The sequence below is a fragment of the Rhinichthys klamathensis genome, unplaced genomic scaffold (genome assembly GCF_029890125.1).
Source record: "Rhinichthys klamathensis goyatoka isolate OS25496 unplaced genomic scaffold, OSU_Roscu_1.1 h1tg000285l_1, whole genome shotgun sequence".
In the NCBI taxonomy this organism is placed as follows: domain Eukaryota; kingdom Metazoa; phylum Chordata; class Actinopteri; order Cypriniformes; family Leuciscidae; genus Rhinichthys; species Rhinichthys klamathensis.
This window is the reverse complement of record NW_026606804.1, coordinates 128095-155687: the sequence shown is the minus strand read 5'-3', so window position 1 is coordinate 155687 and position 27593 is coordinate 128095. Positions and strand designations below refer to the sequence as shown.

At 36.5% G+C, this 27593-nt stretch overlaps 1 protein-coding gene across 1 annotated transcript in view; it reads right to left on the bottom strand.

The window, feature by feature from the left end:
* Positions 1-26112, bottom strand: part of sugct (succinyl-CoA:glutarate-CoA transferase) — a 165935-nt gene extending 139823 nt beyond the window's left edge. Inside the window, exons 1-7 of the mRNA XM_056269613.1 lie at positions 25962-26112; positions 25288-25339; positions 24293-24366; positions 23697-23782; positions 23283-23333; positions 23078-23198; positions 9182-9273 (exon numbers count right to left, since the gene is read on the bottom strand). Coding sequence (XP_056125588.1) covers positions 9182-9273; positions 23078-23198; positions 23283-23333; positions 23697-23782; positions 24293-24366; positions 25288-25339; positions 25962-26079 — 594 coding nt within the window. The 5' untranslated portion in view covers positions 26080-26112. The remainder of the gene's footprint in view (positions 1-9181; positions 9274-23077; positions 23199-23282; positions 23334-23696; positions 23783-24292; positions 24367-25287; positions 25340-25961) is intronic.
* Positions 26113-27593: the final 1481 nt, after the last annotated feature.

Sequence of the window (27593 nt, the reverse complement as noted above, 5' to 3'; positions counted from 1 at the left end):
CCTCGTCCACTTCGCGAAGTGGAACGCACTTCAAAATGGCCGCAGGGATTCCCCCGATGGAAGTCCTTAGGGAAGTTCGCAAGTGCGTGTCTAAAAGTGGACTGGAACGCAGCCCAACTCTGTCACCCAACGACTCTATCCGGCCCCCAAACCACGTTTTTTCACGGAAAAAAACAAGCGAGAAGTGGAATGGGAAATGACACGAAATAGGAGTTGTCTATTTGAAAATGGACGCCGGGACAAAATTGTCGGTGCAAAAAAAAAAAAAAATTTGTTTGTGCAATGATCTGTTTAGAACACCAAAAAAAAAAAAAAAAAAAGAATATGAAAGGATGGATAAGCACACGCGGCAGCAGGGATTGACTGTGCTACAGAGAGTAAAACTTGTTTATGAAAAAGCAGCTGCCTGCTCGTTTTGTGGTTTGGCAACGATGGTTACAAATACAAAAGGCTTGTGTAATGTGATAACAAGCTGATCATTGGCTGTTGCTCGTCGCGACACCAAAGGCTATCGAGTCGCCCGACAGCTCCAGATATTTAGCATGCTAGATATTTGTCTGGCGTCGGCGAGTGTTTTCGATGAGTCGTTTAGTATTTCACACATAAAGATTGGCGAGCGTATATCACCCGCAGATTTGCACGCGGTTACAGCCCGAGCTCGTTAGCTTGCAAATCGGGCTTTAATCAGGCTTTAAAATCCTGTAGTGTGAACTAGGCTTAAGCGATGCGAATGTACATTGCGATGATGCTCTTGAATCAAAACAATAGATCTCTATGGAGCTATTCAAACCTGGTGAGATCAATCACAGGAAAAAAAAAGCAAGATTTTTGCCCCACGATGAAACGAACCATCCAATTCGCCTTTGGCTAAGCCCCGCCCCCCTTAGTTACTGTTGCTACATCTGACAAACAAACTTCATCTGGGCTCTGGTATCAACATGGCTTATGCTGTGACAGCTCTTCCTGCTGAAATTTGATCAAACTTGTATAAAGCAGCAACTAAAGTGTCCGATAGAAGTAGGCAAAAGGAGCTGCAATATACGTTCGAAGGCTATATTCACGACCACTGATGGGCAGTAACGCGTTAGAAGTAACGCGTTACTGTAATCCAATTACTTTTTCAAGTAACGAGTAAAGTAAGGGATTACAATTGCAAAAACAGTAATTAGATTACTGTTACTTCCCCATAAGCAGGCTGCGTTACTGCGTTAGTTAACCGTCATTTTGTTTCGTGAGACTGTCTCGTGCCATGAGTCGTGCGTGAGTGACAATCATGTATGAGCGCCGCGACGTCAGTGGTAAACACCGAAATGTGTAGTGTTGAACAAGAGACAACGTGGAGCGCGGGAGAGAGACACGCATTTGATTGGTCTCACACGCCACACCCCCGATTTCTCACACTGAAGTGTCAACCCGGTCGGTCAAATGCCTGAAAGATGAGTTTATCTATAGATCTACCTGTTGAGCCACTCGTGATCGACTAGTTATACCGCAAATTAGTTTAAATCTCCCGGAATCTAGAGCGAGCGTGCATGCGAGACAGAGACCGCGTAGCGCACGCGCACCCGCAAAGAGGGAGAGCGTCAGAGCGAGCGAGAGAGAGAGAGAGAGACCTTGCGTGTGTAGAGAGCATCCTGATCTAGAAACAGGACCCCCGTTGGAGAATGTCAAAATTCCACCTCAAATCTGAGCAAGCACCTAGCAAGAAGAAGGAAGAAGGACGACTTTCTTTATTTCATTAAAATATGGTGGAATGTGCAGAAAATGGGTTTAAATGTTCATCAGTTGCATTTAATTTATTTTTTGCTTGATGCAATGTGCATAAAGTTAAAATATTGAAACTAATAAAACAAGTTTAAAAAAAGAGAGTGTTTCATTTGATACAATTTTAGATGATGGAATATGCAGAAAGTATAGAAGTAGGCTGAAAGGTCTATTTGCTTTATAGCGTATTCAGGTCGTGCATCATGTTTTTGAAAAGTAACTTAGTAAAGTAACTAGTAAAGTAACTAATTACTTTTGAAAATAAGTAATCAGTAAAGTAACTGGATTACTTTCTTGGAGAAGTAATCAGTAATCAGTAACTAATTACTATTTCCAAGTAACTTGACCAACACTGTTCACGACATACAGGTGAAACGCAAGGAACAAGGCATCCAAATAGAGGCAAAAGCATACCGGTCACAGTCAAAAAATGACCCACCGCATATCCTACTAATCGAGACGGAGGCTGGGACTCACAATATCAAGGAGCAACACTGTTCATGCAAAGCTGGGTAGGTCTCTATTCACTTCTATAATCGTTATTACAAAGCAAACGAACTACGCGAGTATAACGTTGTATTTATTTGCAGCGTGTGCTAGACGACACTTGTCAGGATTTGACTTCGGTTTGGGAAGGGAAAAAAACGCACACCCCCCTCCAACCTCTCTGGGAAACGCGTATCTGTGTTACAAATGCCCCAGGCACAACGTTTAACCATATTTTTGATAAAACTACGACGGTAATAGCCTGCCGAGACCAAAAATATGAGACGCCTGTGTTAAAGTCAATGGAGCACTGTGAAAAAGTGTCGGACCTCTGTGGGAGCTCGTTCTTGGCTGCGCTGTGATTGGTCAATCTACATTCTAGGGTGTGGCTTAGCCAAAGGCGAATTAGATTTGAGCTTAACCGAGCCGTTGCGGTTGCACAAAAGTGGTGGCGCAGTTTTAAAACCCTGTGTAAACACTGAAGGAAAGTATTCCAGAAGAGAGAAGAGAACGGATGTTGAGTTTTATCATTGGTGTCTGAGAACAGATTTATTCTTACATGTTCCTTGTACAGATTATCATTTCTAATAATTTTCCACTGAATCATGCGATCTGAAGAGCTTGAAGCAGCGCTCAGAGCGCAGTTTTCCTCCGTGCGTGTCAAAGAGCTCGTTCGCTCTAGAGCTGTCAATCATATTATATGATCATAACTCCTGACCTCCCGAATGGCGACATTGTGTTCATTTCCTCGTTCTGAGTCCCACACATAAACCACTGAGAGAAACGTTTCTACAGATGTAACATGAAGCCAAATAAATCTGATTACGACGATTATGTTCTGTATGTGTTTTTCATGTGTCTCGGTGTATTTTTATAACAATAAAGAATGAGAAATGCTTTCATGAAAGCAGGTGTAGCATTCAGTTTATTATAAAACACTACAAATAATGCACGTCTGCCCATTATTGAAGTTATTACATGCACTCGATGATGGTTTCTGTGTAGTACCAAACTTTATTTATGGTTTTACCATTGTATGTTGTGCAGCGGACGAGGTTAAAGCCAAATGGGAAAACCTACGAGACGCATACATGAGGAAAAATTATTTTACTTTTTAGCTTTATCGCATCGCGCTCAGTGTGAAAGAGCCTTTACGCAAATAAATGGGCGAGTTAGTTAGTATTGTGTTGAAACTCACTGTTCTGGTGAAGGACGAGACATTTCCCAAACATGCTCAAAGCGCTTGACCAATCACAACACACGGGTGCAGCCGACCAATCAGAGCACAGTATGCTTTTGAGAAGGAGGGGCTTCATTTAGACAGGAACTAAACAGTGTGTTACTGCAAGTGTGTGTAGAACTTCTGATTACTCGATGGGACACACTTATAGTCTTGCAAAAAATGCAAGTGTTCACAGAGCTTTTATTTATTAGATTTTCAATACTTTGCGTTTTAAAATAAACTTCTACATGCCTGTTCGGTAGTCGCTATTTTTAAACACAAATTTAAAATAGTAATGCTTTTAATTAAATGATTAAAACAGTTGCAAACGTTGTACAACATAGGCCTACACATACCAGACTCATCTTTGCACCAATAAAATGTGCAACACTTTATGCACTGGAAAAAAGGCCCCTCCAAAAATAAGCAAAAAAAAATGAATACAAGATAATTTTGTTTGTAATAAGCAAAAAAATCTGCCAATGGAACAAGTGAAAATTCTCTTGGTAAGATTTCTTGAAATAAGACATTATATTTAAGCCTTAAAAGATATGAGTGATCTTGAAATTAGCTGGGAAAACTCATTTTTAGCTATATTTTACTAGTATTGTGATGTTTTGTGTCTCATAATAAGCTAGTCATGCTCAAAAGTAGCATTTTCTTTTGTCATCCTGTTTGTTTCAAGTGTATTTAACTAATTTTTAGTTCTATAATTGTTACACTGTTCTAGATTTAAGTCACCACCAACTTGAAATAAGATTGGAAACGGGCATTTTGAGACAAAATGCCTTGAAGTTAGCATTCCTGACTCATATTAGGCAGTGCTCTTTTGCCATAATAAGCCATAATTTACCATCCTGTCATCATCTCAAGTGTATTTAGGCTACCTTATTGTAAGCTCAACAAAAGTAATACTGTTCTAGATTCAAGACATTTTACCTACTAGATTCAAGACATTAACTACTGTTTACTAGACAGAAAAAGTGAAAAATACACAACCTTTTTTTTTTAAACAGCAAAAAGTCCCAGAGGACTGCATAAAAGGGAAACAGCTTCATTTTTCTCAACATTTTGGCTCACAGTATTTATGGAACTGCAATATGAAAACATAGTAGAACATTTTATAGATTATAAATGTAAGATCCCTTTACCCTACTCCCACACCTAAACATACCCATTTTATAGACAATATTAAAAGAATCAAACGTAATGAACATAATGTGTAGGGAAATGGCAGTTTTATTAACAATAAAGCATTAAAATATAGTTTGAGCCACTAGGCTAATCCTACCCCTACACCTAACCATTTCTTAAAACTATGTAACTAATGTTACAATTATAAAGAAAAACACAGACATAACGTTACACGTTTAATCGCAATAATTTTATTTAGTGAGAAAAAAACCTGCATGGTTCATATACAGCAACCATATATTATCTTCCTTACTTAAATCGGCCAGAATTACCTTCTGTGTTTCATATAAGGCCAATACATGTCCTATACAAAATCAGACCGATTATGGCCCATTTCATACTAAATAACACACATACAACTTGTAGGGGATTTTTGCGTTATATATGAATACTGTTAAAAGACTTGTATGAGTTTTACATGACAAAAGTATGCAAATGTGTATGGTATTACTCGAAATATATAAAATTCATATATAATAATTTAAAGTTCTTCATTTTTAAACTTAGAATATTGATTAGATTTTTAAGCAGTGAAAGCAATTACTTACACTGTATTAACTGAGTAAATGTTAGTAAAACAAATTAAATAGATCCGAGTAACTGCATTTGGTACATTAACAAATAAACTTGAGTAGAAATAATTAGGGGGAAACATTTAAAAACAAATATTTATGAGTAATATAAACTGTGTTTATATGGCAGTAATATTAACTTTTTTATTTCCTCTAAACCTTTGTAAAAATATTCCATACAACCACCGGTATAACTACATGACATTGGCCTTTATTGTCGATTAGTAGCCTAACATTACAGCAAAACAGCATATATTTTATACTATTTTTAACACGTATGCAATATTGCCTACATCTAAACTCATGTAAGAAACATTTTCGAAGTAAAAATTAAACATTTAGGCCTAAACAATAAAGTAATTCAAGTGTAATCAACCGGTCTGTTATCCAGTATCCACCGGATCAGCGCTGTTTCGCGTGCCGGAGATGGACTCGCCTCTGCGGGGGAACCTCTAACTTTACACCGCCGTCCTGCGTCACTCACAGCCGAAAGATGCTGCGACGCGACTGACTCCATAACCTGCCAATAAACAAACAGTGCACAGTTCTGAGGACATTTTATCATCCAAATTAGTTATAATTCATTATCTTTAAGAATATAGTCGTGTGTTTTATATGCGAGGCCTTACAATCACGCGAAAAGGCAGGCGCGAGTCGACACTCGTTTAAGGCGAGTAACATTGCGTCTCTGTATGTTCCTTCACATTAAATAAAATTATTTAAAGCACATTAATGATTATACGGATAAAATAAAACATACACACCTGAATTTCACAGAGGAAATGCACCAATTCTGCGAGGCTGAGGAGAGGAGAACTGTTCTGCACTGGAGTTCAAACAGCGCGCGCTCACTCAACCGTCGAGTTGTCGTCACGTCAGAGGGTGGGGGAGGGGTGCGTTGTTGTAATCATAGACAGTAAAATACAATTTCTTATGCTTGTTAAATATTAATAATATTGATTTTATTTAAGTAATATTTGTGGTTCTTGAAACAGATTAGTTTAATTATCCATTCTCAAATATTGTGATGGAAATTTCACAAATTTAGCTCAGTGTATTTTAAATAAATAATTGGTTAGTCAAATACTAAATTATTTTAGTGAAAAACTTCAAACTTAAATATAACTGTAAATTTCAGACAAAATTTATTGTTGGAGTTTTAGTCAATTATTTCGGTAGGCTATGTTCAACTCAAACTATCAAGTAAATGATATTCAGAGATTTTAGGTAATAAAGTTAATTATTACTGTGATATTTACTAAGCCACTGAATTATTTTTTAGAGTGATACGCATAAGAATCACTTCAACATTTAGGAAAGTTTTATGTTTGTAGGTTAAGAATAGAACTGTTGTATACCTAGTAGTACTGTGATAAAGTTTAGAGAAATTGTCACAAATGAAAATGAAATCTGGTGATGCAGGATTTAAAATGAAAACTATTGATATGTGAAATATGCAACTGTATATTGTAGAACACATTCTAATAAAATATTTTTGTAATTAAAATGTGTGCTTGTGTGTGTAGTTTAAATGTTTAAAACATATGTGGTTTTTGCAGCATATTATGTCCCTTACAATATTCTGTTGGAACATATAAGAATCACAGGAGTTTTTAGCAAACCTTTTCCATATGGGGTGTAACATTAAACTATTAATAAATGCGACTGAAAATTTAATTGATAAGACAATTGAATGCAATAGAGTCAAAACCACGATTTTAATATGCATAAGTTAAATAGGAATACATACAAATTTGTACGTCGGTAAAGTTGTTTATACGTAAATAAATTACGTTTTTTTGCCGTCAATATATGTCATTGTGAGTTGTTGTGAGTTGGGCATGTTGACCTGCAGTTTTCAATAAAGCAGATTTGTTGTCTCAATACCAAGTCAAGTCTGTTTCTTGAAACAAGACGATTCATCTTTTACAAATAACACAGCAGCTTAAAAACCTTATGACATGTCAAAAAAGCTTGTTTCATCTGAGATATGACTCAAAACAAGATATTTTTAAGACAGTTTCACTTAACAAGATATTCAAGATGCACTGTCTAAAAACAAGCTCCTTTATCTCACTTAAATCTTGGTATTTAGGTGATTTTGTCTTATATTAAGTGTGATGAGATATTTTGACTAGAAATTAGAAAAATATACTTGGCAAGATTTTTAGTTTTTGCAGTGTGTTTTTACTAACAAATTATATGCATCTAATTAGTTTAAATTACAGTGGAATGTTTTCCTCGAAATCTCGCAATTTCGGGGAACTTGAGTTCCCGAACATAATGCATGATGGGATACGCTTAGCCTTGAATACCGCTCCGAAGCAGTATTCGAGATAGAGAGGGTTTAGTGTGCATGAAGGGCACTGCACTTTGGCATTTTTAAGACACGGGACAGTGTTTCGCACTTATAGTAGGTAGTCATGTGCCAAATGAGTCAATGCCTATTACCACCGCAGCAAAAATAAACCAGTCGCATTTCAAAGTCATTCGCGAAATGATGGCCAGGTGGCGCAAAGGGATATAGTGCAAAACAGCAGCAATTGCCGCATTCTGAAATGTAAGTGGGGTTAATGTCAATTAACAGCAAGGATGAAATACTACAACTATGGTAAACAGAATAGAACATTTCTTAGGACAGAAAAATAGAATCAAAAGTTAAAAATAGAGACGAGAACAATAAAGCCAGTCACGTGTACGAGCTCTCAAGTGGCCAAGGGTGGGTATTTGGACAGGGCAACGGACTGGGAAGACAGGAGCAGCAACAATGGAGAATATGTGAAAAATAATGTGTTTTTTGAACATTCAAGCATGCAAACCTGTTCTAGTGCAGCCCAAAAACTAAATCAAGACACAATATGGTCTCTTTAATGCCTGGTTCAGATTACACGATTTTTTTTGTCTGTTACGATAGTCACTGTGTCAGATTACGCGATTTTGACTCCTAAAATCTTGTCGTGTCGTGGACAAGAGTCATCGTGTGCCGTCTTTAACGACGCGCGGGATGTCATGGAGAAGGCGAAACTAGTAGCGAGTGACTTCCGGAAACGAACGTAAACAAACAATGGATGAAGCAGTGAGTGTTGGCTGTCCTGTGTTCAGAAAAACGTAAAAAAAAGGAACAAAACCCGACAATGGACACGTTCCTGGATTGCTCGAAGAGGACAGTATGGGCTGTCAATCTGCCAAAGAGAACTTGAGGTAAAATATTGTTTTCTGTTTCCTTTTAATAACCTTTCCTCCATGTCATAACTCCACCTAGTAGCACAATCGTCTCTCTTTCGTTTCGCCATTTCTGAAAGTTGTGTACGGAAAAGCTTCTGTGCTCCTATTGTTCAACCTCATACATGTGACGGAACCCGTCGTGGACGACCGTTAAAAAAAATTAAACATGCTAGTCTTTTTGTTGTGATGTCGTGAAGCATCGCAGACGCGACGTAGGTTGTCGCCCACTATGACACACTATACGAGATGATACGATCGAATCTTGCGTCCCGACGCCCGTTTTCGTTTACGAATCCCCACGACACCCTACGTCAAACGGATCGAGCCAAAATCGGGCTAAAATGGTGTAATCTGAACCAGGCGTTAAGGGTTGTTTTAAGGACATGTTTGAGCATGCCGGTAGACAGCCACTCTGAAGCGGTCAGAGGCGATTCTAAAAGAGTCAAAAAGTCGAGACAGGACCCATCGTCAAAAAGTCTGTGTCCACCACAGTGCATCCGAAACAAACTAGAAAATAGACTCAAAGTGCTAAATACTGGAATTATCCTTTAAAGTCCCTATATTGCTATTGCTATCCTTAAAGTGCAGAAAAAATTTCGATGTCAAAATCAATACTGGGGTTTGGGATGGTATCGGTTTGTTCGACCAATATTTGGCACTTCGGTGATGCTGGAAATGACACACTTCACCTTTAAGGACATCAGATCATTGGCCTCACCTCAGGACCAGTGATGTGCATCATACCAGACACCGCAGACGCAATGGAGTCATATCCAGGCTTGTGTGACTCCGGGCCCGTCTGTCCATATCCTGAATAAATGAACAGACATTTAATGTTAATAATGTTAATATTTTATTAACATTAATGACACAACAGCAGGGATATTAGGCTGCTGTCACTTTAAGACCGAATGCACACTAAATATATTCTGACACACATCCGGTTTCTCTCTGAACTATTCAATTATGACATAACCGAGAGAATACTTGTAGAGACGGGTATTTTGACATAATTTTGTGTGTATGTGTCTGTTCAAGCTCAAGTAAACGCGAAAGAGGAATCAATTCGGTGTTTGAGCGCACGATTTTTGCCTCTTCTTTCGCGTATAAAATAGTTTGAATGTGTAAATTGGTAAGACAAAAGACGTCAAAAGTGATAAACTTTCACTCTATGATTGTAAAATAAATCAGGGAATCATCAGGCTTGTGTGAGTCTGGGCCCGTCTGTCCATATCCTGAATAAATGAACAGACGTTGTTAGTGATTATGTGTGTGAATGATTATCAGATGGAAATGTGCATACAGCTCACAGTTCTGTGTAACATGAGCATGTCAGAGCTACAATCTCCAGCATATTCTGTTGCCAGTAGGGCTTGATTTGGGCCTGTGTGTGGCTCTCAGAAATCCCTACAGCTGAGCACACACGTCCAGAGAGAATGTGGGCAAAGACTCGATTACATTTCTATTATCATCATCTAAGTCAGATTAATTCGGTTCTAGGAACTCCACCATAGTTCTAAGACTTTGACTCACTGGAGGTAAACACCCATGGATGTGTTTATTTCCTTGGCGGAGGTATGGGTGGCTTAAGGAAAATCTGTCATGCCTTAGTATGCTTTCTAGCCAGTTTGTGCAAATACAATTCATAAACCAGTGTCACTTCATAACATTATCCCTCTCTCTTTGCTTTAATTAGTTGAATTTGCTAAGGCAACCATCACTATTATTATTGCTCATACTCAAGTTTAAGTATGTATATATTGTAGTGTGTATTTTTTAATATATATATTTATATATATATATATATATAAACACTATTATTAACAGGGGTGCACATAACTTTTTTTGGTCTGGTTCTGAAGGGAGCACCTGGAGAAGCCCTGAAAAGTGAAGCCAAAGCGTCTCGATCGCCCCCCCGGTGGCCGGTCCTAGTATAGGTCATAAACCCCGCCTCCCCGTGTTACTCAACGGCACGTGAGACCAACTAAACAATTAAATTACACTTCAAATATCTTTTTTCCAAAGATGGTTTTTGTCATTTACTGTAGTTTTTATCACAATGATGTAAGTTCAAGTGTTTGTTTTTAAAATAAGTTTGTTTTTAGATAGTTATTTGATGCGGTGGTGGTGACGTCATGATTGACAGCTGTGATTGACAGGTTCTCTGAGGGAAGTAGTCACTGAAGCACCAACAGACTTTTTTTTCGGGATCTTCAGAGGACTGAGGAGATTAGAGCTTTAAATGTATTATCTAAATTTCTATGATTAATTTTAAAAAGTGCAGGAATGTGTGCTTGCGATTGATTCTGCGAGAGTGAGGGCCATATCGGGACACTGGCGGCTTCACTTCTGACCAATGGAAGAGAGCGAAGGGGCGTCGTCCATCATTTTTTACAGTCTATGCTTGGTACTCACACTTTATACGGTACACTTATCTTACAAGCTGTCGTTATCACTTTCCTCCTGACTGCTCTGCTCACTATCTTCTTTTCTCTCGAACATGGTAGATGATGATGATGATGTTTTTTATTTTATTAACATTAATGACACAACAGCAGGGATATTAGGCTGCTGTCACTTTAAGACCGAATGCACACTAAATATATTCTGCCACACATCCGGTTTCTCTCTGAACTATTCAATTATGACATAACCGAGAGAATACTTGCAGAGACGGGTATTTTGACATAATTTTGTGTGTATGTGTCTGTTCAAGCTCAAGTAAACGCGAAAGAGGAATCAATTCGGTGTTTGAGCGCACGATTTTTGCCTCTTCTTTCGCGTATAAAATAGTTTGAATGTGTAAATTGGTAAGACAAAACACGTCCAAATGATAAACTTTCACTCTATGATGGTAAAGTTAATCATCACATGCGTGTTGAACCGTGGGGCCTGGTCCGTACGTACGGATCAACTGCGATCTGTTCCACCTAATAATTAATGAACACACTTATCATCACGATTGCTATCTAACCAAAGATGGAGCAAAATCCTATTCCAGTAAGTAAACGTGTCCCCAAAAATGTTGGTACTCAAATACGCTTCCTTCCACGTTTTTTTGCTGCGCATCGTTTGTTTTACCACGCATGCGCACTTGCTCACCAGTTATGAGCACCCCTGACTATTAACCATTTGTGCTATACAGTAAAAAAAAAATCCTGTTAAAATTACAGTAAAAAACTACCATTTGTGGTTGCCAGAAAATCACAGTAAAAAATATTGTAACAATGTTATTACGGGATTCCTGTATATTTCATTAAATGACATATTGTTAATATACTAATCTTTTTAGCATAAAAATTCTGCGTTTAACTTAAATGTATTGATAACCACCATAATAATAAAGGTGTTAAAATAGCAAACCACATGATGAATCAGAGGTCACCGTAAGAGGCCGGTCCATAAAACATACACACAAAGCCATCAGGTCACATGACACTTAAATAATGCAATTTACATTAAATAACAGAAAATGTACAAACTGATAGAATAATTATTTATACAAAATACCATATGTGGTGTATCACACAGAGACTTTGAGGAATGTTCTTTTACTGTTTTCACCATAAACTACATGATAATTCATAGTTTAAACTTGCAAAAAAATTATATTTTTGTGATTTAGAATTGTTCATTGTATATAGTAATTGTATAAAGGTAACATACAGTTAGCCAATTACCAGGTTTTTACAGTAGAATTTTGTTCAGTTTTTTTTCTGTAAACAACCACCCAAAATACCCTAGCAACCACCCATCAATGCCATAGAAACCCCTGACAACACCCTAGCAACACCTTAGCAACCTGCTGAAACCACTTAGAACTTCTAGCGGCTGCATAGCAATGCCCTGGCCGCCACTCACACCTGTGGCAGAGAGTTTTACAAGCAAAAGCACTGCTCACATTCAGTTATATTAGATATTTATCTATAAAAATGTGTTTCCAAAAGAAAGTTATCATTGTAAAGATCTAACAGTGGGCCTGCACTTCCTAAAAGAAGAAAAGGATTCAACCTTTCACAATACAGTTGTGTTTTTGAATTCACGTCAGACAAACAGTTTATATTACAAAAATAAAAATCGTTATTTATTTGCAGCCAAAATGTTGAGTTGTGTCATTATACCACATAATAATGATGTGGTATAATGTCTTTTTTTTTATAGCACACTACATTCATAACGTCTCTTTTACTACTGTGATGTTACAACCACCACAAAAAAGGGCGCAAAGATATTTGGAGCACAAGTAAACAAAGAACAAACATCTCCATAATTACCCTTTCTGCCAGGCATAACCACACCAATATTAACAGAACTCTGAGAACAGGAATTTGTACATTTTCTAAAAAAAAATAATAATAATAAAAAAATTGAAAAACGCCAGAGCTCTGTGGCTGTTTTAGCACATTGTAAATTATCTCTAGGGTCTCAGAATCCTCTGAAAAGTATAAACACTGACAAAACATTGTTCTGCTTGTTTGAGAATCCTGACCAGCCCTGCATAGCAACAGCTCAACCAATGGCATGATTTTGGGGTGGGGCTATCTTTTTATCTGACCAATGGCAGACAGGGAGAGTGTTTGTGAAACTTGTATGAAAACAGTCCTAATTTTTGCCATTCTGTTCGCAGAAATTACGCATTTTATTTTTAAAGTTGGCATAAAATGAAAATTCACCCTATTTAATACTACTAAATAGATGTAATTGATCCGTTACATCCACCAGAGATAGTCCACACTTCCTTGTCCTTTGCCATTCCATCATGAACTACATTTCCCATAAACCTTTGCCCGGACTCGTAATGTTCTGATTACTGCCACCTGTTTTCCATTACCCTTATTAACTCTGCCGAAATAAGCCCTGTTTATTCAGGGGCTGTTCACACGACACCGTTTTCAACTAAAAACGTAAAACCTTTTATGCATTTTGGCCGTCCGTTTACACGACAGCGGCGTTGTTACGGGATTATGTGTAATTACGTATAATATGTTTTGATTCAGTATAGTGATGGGAAACCAAGGCTTTCTGGAGCATTTGAGGCTTTCATCAAATTGTGACGAAAAAAGGTTCATTACTCGAAGCTTTTAACACAATGCGCATTGGCACACTTGTTTTCTCCACCATATCTAACAAATCACAGCAGAGCAGAAAAAGCACGTGACCAAACAAAGCTTCGGAAGTCCATGACATTCAAGTGTGGGATCGATGCAGTTCTATCTAATCTCATCGAAATCAATTTGCCAATGAGAACACAACAACTCGTGTCATGAGTAGCCTGGTCAACGGATTCACATATTGATCAATAATATAAAATATACAAGTATGTGATCATAATTATAGTAACAATATTTTGGGTGTTCCGTTTTAAAAATATATGTATGAAAAAGTCTCCTAAATGAAAACTGTGCAACCCAGTGTCACAAAAAAAAAGACTTGTATACATGTACTAGAGTTAATTTTTCAACTTTAAAGGTGTTAGTTGCTTTCATTCGTTATTTTTTCAGATTTTTTCTAAATAAAATTCAGTAAATTTATTCCCATTGTTTTTATTTTTCTCTATATAAATTATATTTACAAACTCAGCACACACAGTAATGTCCAATAACTAATTTATTGAAAGCCATTTTTTTCTGAAAAAGATAGATAGCACATTGTTTTAGAATTTGAGTGTCAAAAAAACTAAATATGTGAAAAACACCTATTTTAGCTTCATATTATAAAGGGTAATAAAGTGTGCTGCATTTGGATCCTGCTTCCTCCTTGTTTCAACCGCATCGTAACATGTATATATATACTACTATAGTTAATTTTTTTAACTTTAGAGGTGTTAGTTGCTTTCGTTCGTGATTTTTCAGATTCTAAAGAAGGGTAATAAAGTGTTGTAGTTATTAGCAAATATGTGTACAACTCTTTACTGTCCTTGTACTTCAGAAACCCCTTTAAAAGTATACATGTGAATTAAACGTGGCACAATATCCTTCATCATCACAGTTATACGCCTCAATAGGGGCAGAAAATAAAGTTTTTTTCCTTTAAAGAATAAGAGCTTAAAGAATAACAACAACTTTAATGGAGTCAGATTAATTATGGTATATTGGAGTCAGATAAATAACTGAATTATGCACGTCATTCTTCAACTGCTTTTTATTTTCCGATTATTGGTTTAAAGCAACGTAAGCATCCAGCCGTACAGTGTCACATTGCAGTCTCGATCCTCTGCCCGTTTCCCTGGATTTCCCTGTTTGTCCGTGTCTTGGACTCTGTTGCGGTCTGGATTGTTTGCCCTGGGATCTTTTGACCTTCTGCCTGTTATTTGGATTACCCTCAATAATCTACTGCACTTGGATCCTCAACCTGTGTGTTTCAGAGGAGTTACGTGACATGATCTTACTGGGCGTGTTTTTTTTAGCTACATTTTTTACTAAAAATGACTCTGATCTTCCAGTGAAACGACTTATCCAATCATTTAGTCTGCTTAAACCCCGCCCCTGCAAGCTTTCATCCGTCAAACTCCGCCCACAAATCAAAATCCTACAACTGATGCATTGAAACAATTGAAACAAGTTTCAATGCAATGTGTCACAAAACGGAAGAAAAGTATTGGTGATATTTATGTTTCATTGCGACATTTAGAAACCATAAAAGGAAAGAAAACCAAAAATATACATTTTTTAATAATCTTCAGATAAAGCAAATTATGAAACCAAACATTGCTTTTAAAAGGAACACTGCTTTCTGTTGCCCAAATACTTTAAAGTCCCCGTGAACCGGAAGTTGCAAACGACTTTTCTCCAGTGTTGTGACGTATTTCCGAGAGAAACTAAATGAGGCAAAATGGTGGGCGTGGCTTTTTTCCCAACTAGCACCTGATTGGATCTAGAAAAGTAGGTGTTTTCATTCAGCCTGTCTACTGTCAGTTGGAGGGGCGTGATTACGGATGTTAAGAAGACGCCCAAACCGTGAAACCTACGTCATCAGGCAAGGTCCTCCAACGCAGAGGGGAGGGGAAATTTCAGATTTTGATTAAAGATTACGAAGCCAAAAAATTTTTTTGTGTGGATTGACTTGCATGGATGAATTGTTCACCATAAAACGATCAATTTAGGCAAACAAAGTAAGTATGGTCAATTTTGAATTCATGGGGACTTTAATGAGAAAGCAAAATTAATGACGATATGCATTTAAAGGGGTCATATAATGATACATGCACTTTTTTAAGTTGATTGTACTGAAATGTGTGTTGGCAGTGCCTGTACACAACCATCATATAATGATAAAAAATCCATCCAGTGGTTTTGTTTTAATCCCCTTATATGTTTTCCCCTGCCTCAAATCGAGCCGTTCGACCGTGTGACGTCACACGGTCGGACGCTCCTCCCGCGATTGTTGATTGATAGGCGCGTTTCAACACAGACCCGCCCTCGCTCGTGAGAGCTGTCAATCATAGTCAGCGCGGACCAGTGCGTTCATTGTTGATATGCTGGAGCACTGTCTGTCTATGAGCAGAATGGCGTCTAAGCGATTGTGGTGTTCTGTTCTTGGGTGTAATAACGAACACAGTCATTTTAATGTTCCTAAATCCGAACCGCTGAAGACGCAGTGGCTGAGTTTGTTTTCAAAGGGAATATTCCCCACGAGCAACGTCAATGCTCTCATGTTTGCGCGAATCATTTCTCACCAGACTGCTTTATAAACGAGGATCAGTATAAAGCTGGTTTTGCTAAGAAGCTGCTCATGAAAAAAGAATCGGTACCAGATATTCGTGTTCCTGCTGAACCTCTAGAACAACTGAAGTGAGTGTAACGTTTTATTAAACTTTATATTAATATTTATATCTTTGCAAATCGCTTCAGGATGAATGAGTCTAAGGTTTACACTCAGGGTACATTACTGCATGTTTTCTATGTACGACGTTCTCCATATAATTCACAATCCCACGTTTATAATGAACAACACGTTATGGTATTGTGTTACAAACGTGTACGCATAGAACAGAGAGGCGGGGTGAGCAAAGCTCATGATCATTTAAAGTCATATGCACTGAAACGGCGTGCTGAAAACAGAGCTGTTTTTGACCAGGTAAAATAAGTGTTTTCTTACAATACTAATGAGAATTTTTAATTAAAGTATATTACAAACTTTTAATTTAGACCCTAAAGAATCATATTAGCTTGTACAAAAATCGCATTATATGACCCCTTTAAGCAATTATTCAGCAAAATTACACTGCAAAAAAGGCTTTTCTTACTTAGTATTTGTCTTGTTTCCAGTCCAAATATCAAACATTTCTTAAATCAAGATGGATTTACTAAAGTAGTAAAATGCCATAAGATATTATGTCTTGTTTTCTGGGGGAATTAATCAAAATGAAGTGAGTTTTTGCTTAAAACAAGCAAAATGATCTGCCAATGGGGTAAGAAAAATAATCTTGTTTCTGTTTGAATTCACATTATTTTTCTTACCCCATTGGCAGATCATTTTGCTTTTTTTAAGCCACAACTCACTTCATTTTGATTCATTCCCCCAGAAAACAGGACATAATATCTTTTTTTTTAGCAATAATAGCATTTTACTAATCTAGTAAATGCATCTTGATTTAAGAATCTTTTGATATTTGGACTGGAAACAAGACAAAAATACATTTTTTGCAGTGTAGAAAACTGGTTTCTAAGAGAATTCATAACATCAATTTTATATCAGCATTAACTAGCAGTAGTGCTGGATTAACTCATCAAACAGCCCAGGCTTCTCACTGCCAGCTTTGACACAATGTGAAAGGCATCCGATGCCAAACCTCAACACATTTGGGTGTGGGGGCCCATCTAATGAAGGACACATGCTGAAAATAGCTCGCGTTCTCAGACGCCACTTAATCCCCTTTAATTTGCTGTAAAGAAATTAAACACACCGATAATAAAACGAAACGGGGAGCTTTGTCGCTTCTGTGGAGCGCCATTGAGACCTCAAACATCTCCAGAGGAACAGGAGTCTGTGGTTCATGTTCTCCATACACACATCAGTGTAACCCAACCTGATTATCCCACGTTAGCCAGACTAGACAGTGCGTGTCTCGCCCTAAATGTTCATTCCCTATCTGCATGGGCAATACTAGACATGATGTACTCTTGATAAAAATAGTGTGAAATTAAAACCACCTTTTTATGATACAGTTCACATGGGAACATGGAAAACCTGAATACATCTGAAGGTGTATTGTTTCCGTTTGTTGCTGTCGAGTGACGTGTTTACCATTTTGTTGAATATACCATCCATTTATAGACATTATGGTTTAAAAGAAAGACTGGTTTTGCTTAAAAAGTGGCATAAAACATGAAAAAATCCAAAGACTTTTTGGTCAACTGGCTTTAGATGAGGTAAAAAACATAAATAAATCAGAGACAGTGTGTACTGGACATTCAAATCAAAGCATAATGTTCTTCTAGGGCATCCAAAAACCCAAATGACTCAGAAATACAAAAGTCATCCAAAAACACAAATGTTAATATTGTTGACGACGGAAGGAAGAGTATTTCAAGCATACAATGAGCACACTTAATACTTTAACTCTGCAGGAAGAAAACTTCATAGCAAAAAAACCGACTCTCGGGTCAAGTTTTGGTCATCATTACGCCAGCTATGGCAAATACTCTGATTCCTGGCAATGCTGAGGTCAACATCTGATTAATCTCCTATGTATGGGTCCTCTTTTTTTTTTGTAGCACAAGGCGAATTATGTCTCATATCACAGACATTTCTAGTCTGCCTTAAGCCTCCTCAGGGATTTGCATGAGCAATCACAATGTATAGGTTATGCAGTGCCATTTCCTGATGAAATTGGGCCAAAATAAAAAAAAATGGGTCACTCCCAGGACCACAATTTTGCCCCCTCAGGACTGAAGCAATAAACCAAAGGATATCAATAAATCACCTGACAACATGCCACTGCAAGGCCCATTACAAATCAATTGGACAAGACTGCAGAACTGCTACAGCATGTGAGATACAAACCAGCCGTAAATGAATGGCTTCCCTTATCCCTGATTGGGGCGTCTAATTAATCACAGTTCATGTGTTGGGGCAGGAGACTGGTAATGAGATTTTCTTAAAGCAAAGATTTAAAGGCTTCAACGAGAAGGCCACAGCAGACCTCTACGGAGCCCTTAAAGGGACCTTTGCAAAAAAAATAAAAAATAAAGACTATCGCGTGCTTCTCGTGCGCACGCATTACAATTTCCGGTTTGCATACAATGTGCGTCACCGTCATTACTATGAGGAAAACAAGAGCATGGATGTCAAAGTTTAAACTTCTCCTCAAGATTAAAAAAGACCAAAGTGTTATTAAACTGTTGGTTGACCAATAAATCCTTATTTTTAAGGAATTAGTTTAACAGGGATATTAATCATCTTATGAATATGTTTGATAATTATGGAAATATTTTAACATACGAACAATTTATGCAAATCCATAGTTTTCCTGTGCATTTTAAAGAATTTAATTCTGTCATTAAAGCTATTTCCCCTACTCTGATTCATCTTATCAAAAGTCATATATTTAATTTAACTCCACATTAATGATAAATCCAAAATTAATTTTAAATGGCATTGAATTGATTGATAAAAAATGCAATAATAAACATATTTGTACAATATTTCAAATACAAAATAAAATAGCACCAAGAGGAATTTGTTTTGGAACTCTATTATTGATAATATTAATTGGAAGACTGCTTGGTTAATCCCCTTTAAATATTCGCATTAATAATAAAACCAAAGAAATACATTTTAAAATTGTGCATATGTTAGAATTTTGATGATTATGGTTTTACAGCTATGAAAACCTTTTCACAATATTCTAAATTTGAATTTGGGGTTTTCATAAGCTGCAAGCCATTATCATAAAAATTATAACAAATAAAGGCTTGAAATATCTCACTTTGCATGTAATGAGTCTGTTATATATTAGTTTCAACTTTTAAGTTGGGGATGAATTTAAATATTTTTGCTTATTATGACCGTGACGCAAATTGTATGCAAACCGGAAATTGTAATGCGTGCGCACGAGAAATGTATCGCGTGCGCACGCGATAGTCTTTATTTTTTATTTTTTGCAAATGTCCCTTTAGGGGCTCCGTAGACCTCTAATGCTGAATCCAACATTCCCAATCTAACAAGCACAGCAACATATAAATATCAATCCACATAAATATATACTGAATATGTCATTTAGATAATTTAGCTTGACAAATGCAGTCATTTTGAGTAATAATTATTTTAATTATTACATTATGAGATCGTTTTCTAAATGATGTAATTACCTGGGTGTCACAATTCTATGGAATATTTTATTTATTTTTTTATAAAGGTGACAATGCAAAAGCAGGGTTAAATGCACATTATAAGACATCTAAATATTACGCTTTAGGGGCTAAAAACAAGAACATTGTTGTCACGTTGTTTTATTGTTTTAATTATTACAGTTGAGGAAACTTGACAGTGTTGACAGCTTGTTGACAGTGAGCTGGACACCATTTTAACCCTCTGGTGTTCTTCTGTCATTCAACAAATACAATATGTGTTGGTTTTTTTGTTGATTTTTTTTTACTTCTTCAGAATGGTACTACAATTTGGTAAAGTATTTGGCACTTTCAATGTGAAAAAAATAGTCATACTTGACCGCATTGGAAATGAATGGGAAACGAATCGCATCTAGTGGAAACGTTTGGTACTGCAGCCAAACAATTTTTTTTTGAGATATCAACCTCAAATTTGGGACTTAACTTGTTTAGATTTATGGCTTTGATTTTCTCACAGTTTTATAATAAAACATGTTTTGAAAAATATATATTTCATATATAAAAATTAAATAGTATTTTTGTCAATTTTTAATAACAATAAAGTTAAACTTCTATAACTTTGTTCACTTTCTTTCACTTCAGCAATAATTTGTATCTTAATATTTAATAAAGTATCTTTTTTTAAAGAGATCAAACTTGAGTCTGAGCTACAAAGCATTCAAGGCAGATTTTGTTGGAAATTTCATTCTCAGGTATACGCTTTAAAACGTGAATGAATGGATTATAACTACTGCATAAATATCATTTAGTACCATAAAATCCCCTAAAAATACAAAACATTAAATAAAAAAAACATATCAAACTAAAATGCAGTACATTCGTTTCATTTAAATAAAAAAGGAGCACCAGATTAAGGAAATGTAGTGTTTTTTTTTTAAATAGCTACTCTTCACGCTATATTAACTTCATGTTAGATAATGGTTTCTAATCTCTAATAACTATTAGTTTATCTCCCCAAGGAACATCGCATTATGGTCTTTACTGCCTTAAGTAATGCGGCCTTACAAATTTTTAACCTTGGGTCAACACAAGTTAAGACAGATGTTCACAGTTAGACTTCTTATTTTTACAATAAGTAATGTCCCAATGATTTGCTTCAGTTTGATAAAAACATGATCCATGAACATCATATGATACATGAACATATCTACCATATCTATTACAGTAAATATAGAACAAATTAAGTTTTGTCAATCTAATTGAGAGGGAAATGGATCAACAGTGCAGCTTTAATTTGATAGAGTTGGAGATTATGCTTCCAGGACTTCTCTGGAGAATGGATATGAGTGGAAGACTTTAACTCTATTTCTTTAAACGGGTGATACATCTTTACTACCGATATCCACAGGTTTAAGAGTCAGCAAAACACACAGAAGGCACGATGACGACAATCAACTAAAGAGGCTTGTCCTAAAAATCCCTGTCAAGTGAACATTTGCGTCTGATAAATCAAATTGCACTTGTTGAAACTAAGCATTCCAGACTGATTTTACACTCAAGAAGAAAGTGAAAAATCCTTTCAGAAGGGGAAAATTAAACGATACAGGATGAGCACAGTAAATCATTCCAATTTAACTGTCCAGCATCCACAATTTAATGCGGTCTTGTGGGTTACGCCTCCAGGTCTTTATAAGCAGCGCGAGACATGGGAATTTGGCTGTGATTTGCGATCTTACAGAGAACAGCTGAAAAAAAAAATGCAGTCTTTGAGTTCACTTCATCATCAACCACAAGAGATGCCACTGAAGTGTTGACACGATGGAACAACTTGCATGAAATGTATGAGCAACGCAAACATCAGACTACCGTTTGCTCAACTTCTTTGATGGGTTTGAATTTTTTGCGTGTGGATAGATGTTATAATTTTACTTTACTACTTCAAGTTTGCATTTAAACAAAAACAGACATTTCTCAGTAAACAGTTCTAAAACAGTATTAAATCCAGATGCATCTTGTAGTAATAAACATTATATACATACAAAAGTAAAAAAAAAAATGTGGCAGTTTGACCAAAACTGGCGTCTTTTTACAGCCCTGACGAGGGTTTATGAAAGGCGGCGCACACTGAGAGATGTGTAACCGGCTGCAGAAATGCCGATTTCCATTTCCTTATCAAGTGTGCGAGTTGACTGCAGGATTTATGGGTGCCTGACACGTGAAACCAATCACCAAAGCAGCCAGCGTGGTGACAGTGCCCATCCGCTTCAGATTAGCGTGGCTACAGAACAATTTTCAAGTAAAGAGTGGCTTCCTTTATGAGTGTGATTTAAAAAAAAAATCAGACAGTAAAGTAAATTAGCCTTTTCATAAGGGCCATACAGCTGAAAACATTAGGGTTTATATGGATTAAATGCAGGCCAGATTTAGAAAAGCAGAGGCGTGTCTAGAGTACGAGATGTAAACGTAATGAAGAACACGTCAGCTTTTTGTTCCCATGCTTCCTCTAATTCTACAAACACACACTGTGTTCATTCATGTAATGGACCGAATTATTATACATGGTAAAAGAGAAAATAAATGCATCTAAAGCCTTTATAAACGTACAGAACGAGTGACGTTGCGGTGACATTTACTGATGTTCTGCCTATTTTATTGGGCAGAAATCCACACAAATTTCGCATGAAGATTTCTCAATGCAAGTTGGTCAGTCGAATTTGTTGCGTTCGTCAAAAGAAAGCTGCTTGTGCTTAGTTTGAAAGTGACTGTATGAAACTGCTCACACAATTGCTACACTCTTGCCAATTAACCTTGTTTGCCCACAATATGTCTACTTTAACTGCTAATGTGACCACACCTAGATAGATTTTAATTGGAACAAGATTTTATTTATTTTTTCTGTGTTGTGGGCGGTTGCCAGGGCGTTCCTATGCTGTTGCTAGGGTTTTTTATGTTTTTTTTTTTAATGGTCATGACATTTTTTATTATTATTTGAATGTTTCTTGAGGTTTAATTATGTTATTTATTGCTTTTTTTGCACAAGGAAAAAAAAACAAATATACTCAAAATTATGAAATGAAAATGAATTTGCATGGTTTGTCTTAAAGCATATTAAAACACCACATAGACATATAAACAACATTAAAAGCTGGATTTTCATTTCACTTCATGCTGGACTTTAATTTAATATCTGCATTCCAGTATTTAATACTACCAATTTCTAATTAAAAATGTGAAAACAAGCAGCTATGTCATAATTACAGCAGACATGGTGTTACTAGCTCATATCAGGGAGCCTTTGCTCTCCCTATAGTGGATATTGTCACCTGTAATCGAGCAATAGATGAGTCGAGGGGCTTCTTCACTCAACTCCTCGTACCCGAGTCCCATCTCCTTCAGCTTCCCTGGCAAGTAATTCTCCACCAGAACATCACAGACTTTGGCAAGCTGACATAAGAGAGAGAGAATAAAGTGTGACCGACTGACTAGGTGTTCTTTAATAATGTTATTTAATACGTTATGAACTTTTACCTCAGTTACAAGTTTGGTCCCCTTTGGATCTTTAAGATTAACAGCAATGCTCTGCAAGACAGATGAATGAGGGGAGAAGTTATAACGGCAGAAGTCAGTTTTAAAAACCTGATATAAAAAAAAAAATTATGTTGGTCTTATAAAATAATATTGTTTAATGCAAATGAGTTTCTAAATGCTCTTTAATGCGCTGAATTATGTTTACAAACCGAACTCTGACATTAAGAACAAACCCCCCTTTTAATAAAACTTAACAATATGGCTTTTCGCGAATATTTTAGATCATATGCCAAGCAATGATGTAGGGAACCACGCCATGAGGTAAAAGAATCACTGAATCAGTTTTTGAACAGGTTCTTTGGAATGAATTGTTTGAAAGAATCGATTCTTTGAATCAAAACTCAACAAAAATACCTTTTTGTTCCTGTTCACACTCAGAAAATAAGCGCTCTCTTCACCCACAAACGGAGGGCCCCATGCTCTCGTGTCGTCTCCGGAGCCTGTCACACATTCACATCTGAATATAATTCACTAGATGTCATTGTTCACTGACACTGTTTAGATCTAAACGAAGACTCATTTTTACAGGAACTGGCAACGTGACGTGTTTAATATGATAAGCGTCACTATAGTGCAGCTGTTTAACATGGAAACAGGATTACCCAACTCAAAATATTTGCTCGAGAGGCATGCCTGGTCATATATTACTTTAATATATGCAAGCAAAACTTAATGAAAGGTTTTTTTTTTTTTTTTTTTTTTAAGAGCTTGAAAGTCCCGATCCTAATTCAATTTTATTATATTGAAAACAGTGGCAGGGATATTCTTTAAAATGTAAAAAAAAAAAAAAAAAAAAAAAAAAAAAAGGAAGGAAGACAATAATGGTAGAATTTCTATTTTCGGGATAAACCCAACCCTTGAAATGATGCCAACATCTTCTTAAACTAAAATTCAAGCAATATCTCTCATATAAACGAATTCACATTATAGCACATTTACAGAAACCTCACCTGGTCGCTCAACTTTGATCACTTCTGCTCCCAAATCTCCTAATATCATAGTAGCAAAAGGTCCAGCCAGAACTCTGCATTGAACACCATAATGATAGTGTTTAATATTAAACCTTTACGAGCATATAAAGAGCTTACACTCCTGGGCAAAAAAATAATAATAAAAATGTGCCAAGCCAATAATGGCTAAATATTTCTTGATTTAAATGGTACTAACAATTTTAATCACAAATCACTGGTCAGGCAATTAGCGAGAATTGCACAAATACAGTAGATAACTTCGCTTCAAACCTTTCTTTAAATGTTTAAGCCATATGTTGGTAAACTTGCAGACAGCTTTTTACATGAGAAGAAGAGTCAGTGTTGTTCCACTCAATGTTAATGGCTTCAAACAGTTCATGAGTAGCTGAAAAAATGTTTAATGTGAGATCAAATATTCACTATATGGTTCAAATCTTGACTCTGATCAGGCCAAAACATTACCTGACTGGTTCTCGAGCCACTTATTGGTTGTCTTTGTGGGCATGAGCATTGTCATGTTAAAAAAAATAACATCTGATCATTCCTCGTTAGATAACAACTTTTCAATTGTGGGAAGCAAGCCATTCTGCTGTGCTCCAAAGCATTAAATGACTTTTCCCAGTGAAGAAGCAGCTAAAAAGTCTCTTTCTCCATGCTTTACTGTGGTAGAGATGCATTTATTATTATATTTGTCAGCAGATTTTCAGACAGCGCTCTGAAGTATCATCATGCAACTCGTGTTTGTGATTCATCACTCTCACACACACACAACTCTGCTGAACAACTCTGAATCTCCTATATTCTGCCAAAAACTTCATTCTGTCTTTGATGCAATGGCTTTTTAAGTAGTGCATTTGCTTAAATTTAGCTACGACAATTAAAAGCTTAGTGTTTTACTATTTTGGGAATTGGCCCATTTTGTGTAATATTTGATTTAGTGGCCACTCATAATAACATGATATGAATGCACATACCTTGTCAGATCTAAGACTTTAACGCCATCTAGTGGTCTGATCTGACCTTCACCTGTATTCATGGGAGAATGAGTTTGCATGATTATTATTATTAACAATCAATGAGTCAGTCAGGTAATTAATTGTATTCTGGAAATGCATTACAAATAAAAATCTATATTACAACTACATAATCCTGTTTTATTCAGCACAAAAAGAGAGTTGATGATACTTGGATCAACGTTCAGCTTGATTATGATTAACAAAAGACTAGAATCATACGTTATCTGGCTTGACAAAGGGCAAGTGGATTAAAAAGTGACTTGTTGATCCTTTAAGAAATCAGTTGTAAACAAGTAGCCTACAATATTTTAAGATTGTTTACCACTTTAGTTTTTCTTTAAAATACAGGAGTTATATAGGTGCGCCGCGCGCGTACGCGTGCCACTACAACATAAACAAGCAGGAGTGCAAAACAATTACATTACATCAAACCAAGTGTTATATCGTTTTCGTGAAGTAAACAAACAGGTGTGCATACATCTATTTATACCATAAAATAAAGCAGTATAATGATGAAGTAAACGATTGTAAAATTCATTTAGAGCACTAAAATGTTCCTGAAGGTATGATCACAACCAACTGATGTGTCGCGCGCGCGCGCGTCTGTGGTCGGATTAAAATGCAGGTGCTACCTTGCAGCTTGGCAGTGAATGGTCTTCTTATATTCACATAGTTCGTCTTACTCGGTTGTAGAAACTGTGATGTTCTGCTTAGATAAGATAAAACTCTTATAAGAACGCTTCCCGACATGTTGACGCAGGCAACGCAACGCAACGTCTATTAAAGCCCCGCCTCCACGCATACATTTTGACAAGAATCCATGGAGGAATCTTTAAATCTTTGTAAGTGAGTTCTGCGGTTATGTCGACACATTTGACCGCACATAAAGGGGCGTTCAAGACAGAAATGACTACTAGTTGCTAAACACAGGAGTCTAGCGTCACCTGCAAACCGAGTCCTCCATTCATTGGAACGCATTCAAATTTTAGGACATGTTTTGTCTTACAATTGTGTGTATTTGTTACAAATTAAAAACCACCCCACAAATCTCTAGAAAATGGATACATAAAATGTCCTTTTCCTGTAAAACGACTGATTTGGTTAATCTGTTATAGCGCTGAGAAAAGTAACATCTATCACATGACCACACAACTCTTCAGCTGCGGACTGATGAGCGACTTTAAGAGACGTTGAATAACGCTTATTAATATTATATAGGCTATTATTATATATTTATTTTACTATATAATTTTATAGTATTATATAATAAGGAAATCAACCGGGCCTTTTCCTTTCGTCCTGGCCTACAAATTGACGTCATCACTGAAAAGCCACGAGGTTTTAGTAGGTTGAAAAATACATATCCCATAAACCGTCACGCAATGCGTAATGAACCACAAAAACGTCAAATTTTCTTCTACTAATTTTAAAATAAAATTAAAATAAGATCAAATATCTTCTTTTGCTAAACACAAAAGAAGATATTTGATGAATATGGGCACCATTGACTTCCATGCTATTTTCCTCCCCTCCATATTCTTCACAATGTTGTGTTCAGTAGAAGAAATACATTCATTCAGGTTTGGTTTGGAACAACTTGAGGGTGAGTAAATGATGAAAAAATGTTCATTTTTGGGTGTACTATCCCTTTAATAAATTACTTTTTGAAAGGCGTTCTTGCAATTATAATACTACTTCTTAAAATTTCTTAAAAGTGGTTTATATTTTCAAACAAAGGTACACAATGTTGTAATGCACCCATATACTTATGTAAGAGATAATGTACAGTCAACCGGTCAATTATTAGAATATGTAAAGTGCAATAGGATGTATTTATGATGTATCTAGTAGGCTATTTATGATTTTTAGAATTAAAGTCTGACCAGCAGATGGCACAAGACACCAATCTGCTCACACCTGTATATTAACAGTGAGTAGAGCTGAAAAACTGTCCTCATATCTTCTGCTGTGTGTTATCAGTGTAATCGTTAGTATTTCCCCTCTAACTCCCACTATTTTATATGTACAAATATACTGTACATACATATTTATGAAACAACATGTAGCCTACTTCTGGCATTCAAATTTAAAAGTATACACTTGCCCTTTTACATTCATATAAATTACAAAAACTTGGAAGTTTGTCAACCACACAAGTGCAAGTTACACATATGAAGCCACGCCCCAAACATAACCAACCAATCGTGGGCGTGTCCGCAGAGCGCTTTCTGGTCACGTGACTGGCTGCAGTATATATAGAGAAG